This window comes from Echinops telfairi, unplaced genomic scaffold (assembly GCF_000313985.2).
Source record: "Echinops telfairi isolate 266 unplaced genomic scaffold, ASM31398v2 ScPeMD7_9;HRSCAF=40, whole genome shotgun sequence".
Lineage (NCBI taxonomy): Eukaryota > Metazoa > Chordata > Mammalia > Afrosoricida > Tenrecidae > Echinops > Echinops telfairi.
The window spans coordinates 33,418,025-33,422,096 of NW_022103906.1; the positions used below are offsets into that span (position 1 = coordinate 33,418,025).

At 36.2% G+C, this 4,072-nt stretch overlaps 1 protein-coding gene across 1 annotated transcript in view; it reads right to left on the bottom strand.

The window, feature by feature from the left end:
* The window catches only part of ADAM32 (ADAM metallopeptidase domain 32), a 137,393-nt gene that overhangs the window by 70,055 nt on the left and 63,266 nt on the right, over positions 1-4,072 (bottom strand). The window contains exon 9 of the mRNA XM_004707658.2: positions 3,382-3,518. Within this exon, the coding sequence (XP_004707715.2) occupies positions 3,382-3,518 (137 nt within the window). The remainder of the gene's footprint in view (positions 1-3,381; positions 3,519-4,072) is intronic.

A 4,072-nucleotide genomic window follows, 5' to 3' on the forward strand; every position in this document is an offset into this window, starting at 1 on the left:
AGGAACAAAGTACCAGCAAGCAGGAAGGTAAAAGGGGAGAGAGAGAGGAAATTCCTGGTGTCTCTTTTATAAAAAGGCCACACCTGCCAGTAGGCAGCATCAAGCTGTGACCTGATTGACAGGTTGGGCTCCACACCTCCATTTTCAAGTTGACAACTGCACTGCACGTTGACATAAAATATAACTACCACACTGAGTGAAATTAGTCAATCACGAAAGGACAATATTGTATGAGACCACTACTATAACAATAAATATCAAGACAAAGGCAGGATACTATTCCCAGGCAACAAGGTAGTGTATGTACCTGCCTGGTGCTCATGAACCATATGCCACCCCCTCATTTGTAAATCTTAAAAATCACTTCAACAGGGAGGACTCACCTCAACTAGGTCAGTTTCCCATGATGGAAGAGAGGGAAGGCCAAACAACGTTATTCTATGGTCATCCCAATTTAACAGACACCCCTAAAAGAGTGATCAGTGAAACTTACTGGAAATTCAAGTCAAGAGATGGTGTGGGGTGTAGGGCATGTCTGCTTCAGAGAAGGGGACTTTGCTTCAGTTGGTGGGTAAACTGGGTGGGCAGCCTGAAAAACACTCAACAATAAGTATATAGACCACCCATGAGAGAAGATCCTTGGCACTATGTCCCTAATTGACCACATTTGACCTAGTGTTCAAAAACACTCAACAATAAGTATATAGACCACCCATGAGAGAAGATCCTTGGCACTATGTCCCTAATTGACCACATTTGACCTAGTGTTCATTTAGCCCTTGGTGACCCAGGCTATGTAGTATAGACAACCAGGACTTTAGATTCTGTCCTTTCCAGGTACACAAAAATCCTTCACAGGCCACACCAGAAGGATCTGATTTGGAATTCCCACTTTAAAAAAAAAAAAAAAAGCTGTACTTTAAACACCCTGACATTAGATAAAAGGAAATGAAATATTCTCATGGGCCTAAGACTGAAATGCCCTAGTGTGAGAAGAAGCAGTCAACTACTACCTCAAGGCTAAGAATATGGAAGTCATTGAACTTGGGTTTAAAATTCTTTCCTTGAGGGTGTCCAATAAATGGCAACTCAAGACTATGTGCTCTTTTCATACTCTCTTTGCCTTTTCGTGACATGTTTAATCTAGTTCTGCCTTTGTGAATGTGTATCACTGAAATCTCTGCCCTATCATCAGCCCTTGTTGCTTGTGTAAATAGTGTCCATTCACCTAAACTGTTCATCTGTACAAATCAACAATCCATGTATTTTGATCTAAAAGCACTGTCCTATACATGTATACTTTCTTTTACTCAACTGTGTTTTAAATTCTATACCAATGGCTAAATTAATGGTAATATCAAAGAAGTAACTATCATATGCCCCGTAGGGATAATTTATAATGCTCTTCAACAAAATAATAGTGATGTTTTTAAAGTATAACAGGGACATATATAAACCATGGATATATGAATGGATTTTGGGTTCACACTTAATCATAGCCCTAATTTAAGAACAATTTTTTCTTATGATAAGGTCCTGAAGTAATAAACTAAATATATGGGTGCTATAGTAAAGTGTGGTGATGAAAGCAGATGGTGCCCAGCTATCAGAAAGAATAGCATCTGGGGTCTTAAAGACTTGTCTTAAAACAAGCAGCCATCTAAGTGAGACATAAGCTAAATCCACATGGAAGAAACACACCAGCCTATGTGATCCAAGAATTGTAAATAATAAAATAATAAACAAACCCAGAGGAGAGAATGGTATTAAAGCTTAAATTCTGAACACCCTATTCTCAAAAGGCTGTGGATGACAGTTAAAGCAATAAAATCCATTCACATGGTCCACCGTGAGTACTAAGACCCTGGTGAATCCCCTCGGACTCTGGACCAGGGATAGAAAGGCATTGTTATCAGACAGAGTACATTGTAAGGTAGATTACTGCAGTTGTAGTTAGGTGAAAATGTGACACCTTGTCCTCTGATCTCTCACTTGACCCAATATATAACTGTTCCAGTTTTCAGTACTTTCTGCTTTGTTTTTAATTGAGTTTTTCCTGTTTCTTTTTGTCATTGTTTTTAGGCAGTTTGTTTTATTTTGCTTTGATTTCATAACGGTTTTTTTCTGTATATGAAACCCAGGATAATTAAACCAATAGAGACAGCAACGGGGTTCCGAATTCCAAAGGGACATGGCAGGGGAGGTTCAAGGGAAATGGGAGCTAACAACAGAGAGTACAAGGAAGAATAAATGTCCTGGAATTGATTGTGGGGATAGTTGTACAATGCTTATAAATGTGATTAAACTATTGGAATGTGTGATATGTGAATCATATGTCACTGAAACAGTTAAAAATTTATTAAATTAAAATTTTCAAGTTAAAAAAGAACAAATTTACAAAAAGTAATGCTTCATTTTTTAGTTTCAATTCATCTTTAGTTATAAATAGATCAAAATGATCATAAATCCTTTTCATAAAAAACAAACATATAGGATATTGAATATATCTGCTGTGGAACTTATGTAATATACAATTTGGGTAATATTAGCAAACCTATAAACCACAGTCATTTTAATCCATCACATATTTATGGAATTTTATAATTTAGCAAATAATTTCCCATCTCATTTTCTTATTTTATTCTTACATCACCCTTTGAAATGAAAAGACAGTCATAATTTTTCCCACTTGAGAGATGAGACAACTAAGCAAGGTCATGTATTTTGTCCAAAATCACACAACCATTATACATTTCTCCAAAGTCTCCAAGGCGGATTTTTTTACTCTTACTATGGTAATTTTTCAACAACATCAAATACCTTATAAGCATACCAAATATTCTACCTGAAAGCATTTCATTGATTAGCCTGCATACATATTTTAAGGTTATTTACTAAATTATTTCCTAAAATTCACAGCTTAAGGAAAATTGCTCTGCTAATGTATATTGCAGATTGAATCTGTTGTCCTTAAATGTCTTGAAAGGTGCAGCTCCCTCCACCCCACTCTTACAAATAAAATACATGTGTTTATAATTTTGTTGTGACCGTGGTCTGCTAATAGCTAATATGTGCTTTAACAAACAAAAAAAATTAAATTAAATTCACTGCCACCAAGTTGATGTCAACTCGTAGTGACCCTTATACGACAGGGTAGAACTGCCCATTGTGAGTTTCCAAGACTGTCCACTGTTCACGGGAGTAGAAAGCCCCATCTTTCACCCTCAGAGCAACTGATCTTGAAGATAGTAATCCAATACATAACCCCTATGCAACCAGGTCTCCTCAATATGTGCTGTAAGCAACTCCAAATTACTGCACATTCAGTAAAATAAATGTAATAAGCAATACAGGTTGTTGTTGTTTTTATGGAAAACTTACGCAGCTTCCGGATTCATCAGACAGATGGTTCCTGAACAGTGGCATTCCTTTGGATCATCGTAAGATAGTCCTAGACTAAATCCCAGCAACTGGGAAACAACGACTGAAAACGCCTCCAAAGTTATCTTGCTGGTGTACTACATTAACAAAGAAAATCCCAAGAAAGTCGGTTCAAAGGACAGTAAAAAAAAATACTCCAACTTTAACATTTTTATCATTTTTGTCAAAATTTTAAAACAGGGAGATGGGATTCCTTGGGAAGGTAAGACAATATTATTATTTGTAGCTGAATATAAGTATAATGATCTATAGATTTTCCATGTTTAAAATTTTGATTTTCTAAAATAATTACTAGGTAGCTATTACAATTTATTTTAGAAGACTGCTTTTAATGAAGAATATTGACATTCAATGTTAACCTATTAGGACCACTTCTATTTACCCAAATTCTTGTAACAGTTCTGATTTGCTCTAAGATAACTCAGTTCACATAGTGGTCACAAAATCAAGATATCTGGTTCTCCTTCCTTGTAAGACCTTCATTAATACAATGAGTGGTGTCAAGAAAATGATAAACCTGACTTGAATGGTTTAAACTTGGTCAGTTGATCCCTTCTTTGATGCATGTTGGGCCTGATCTTGTTGTGAACAGTCTCTCTCTCTCTCTCTCTCTCTCTCTCTCTCTCTCTCT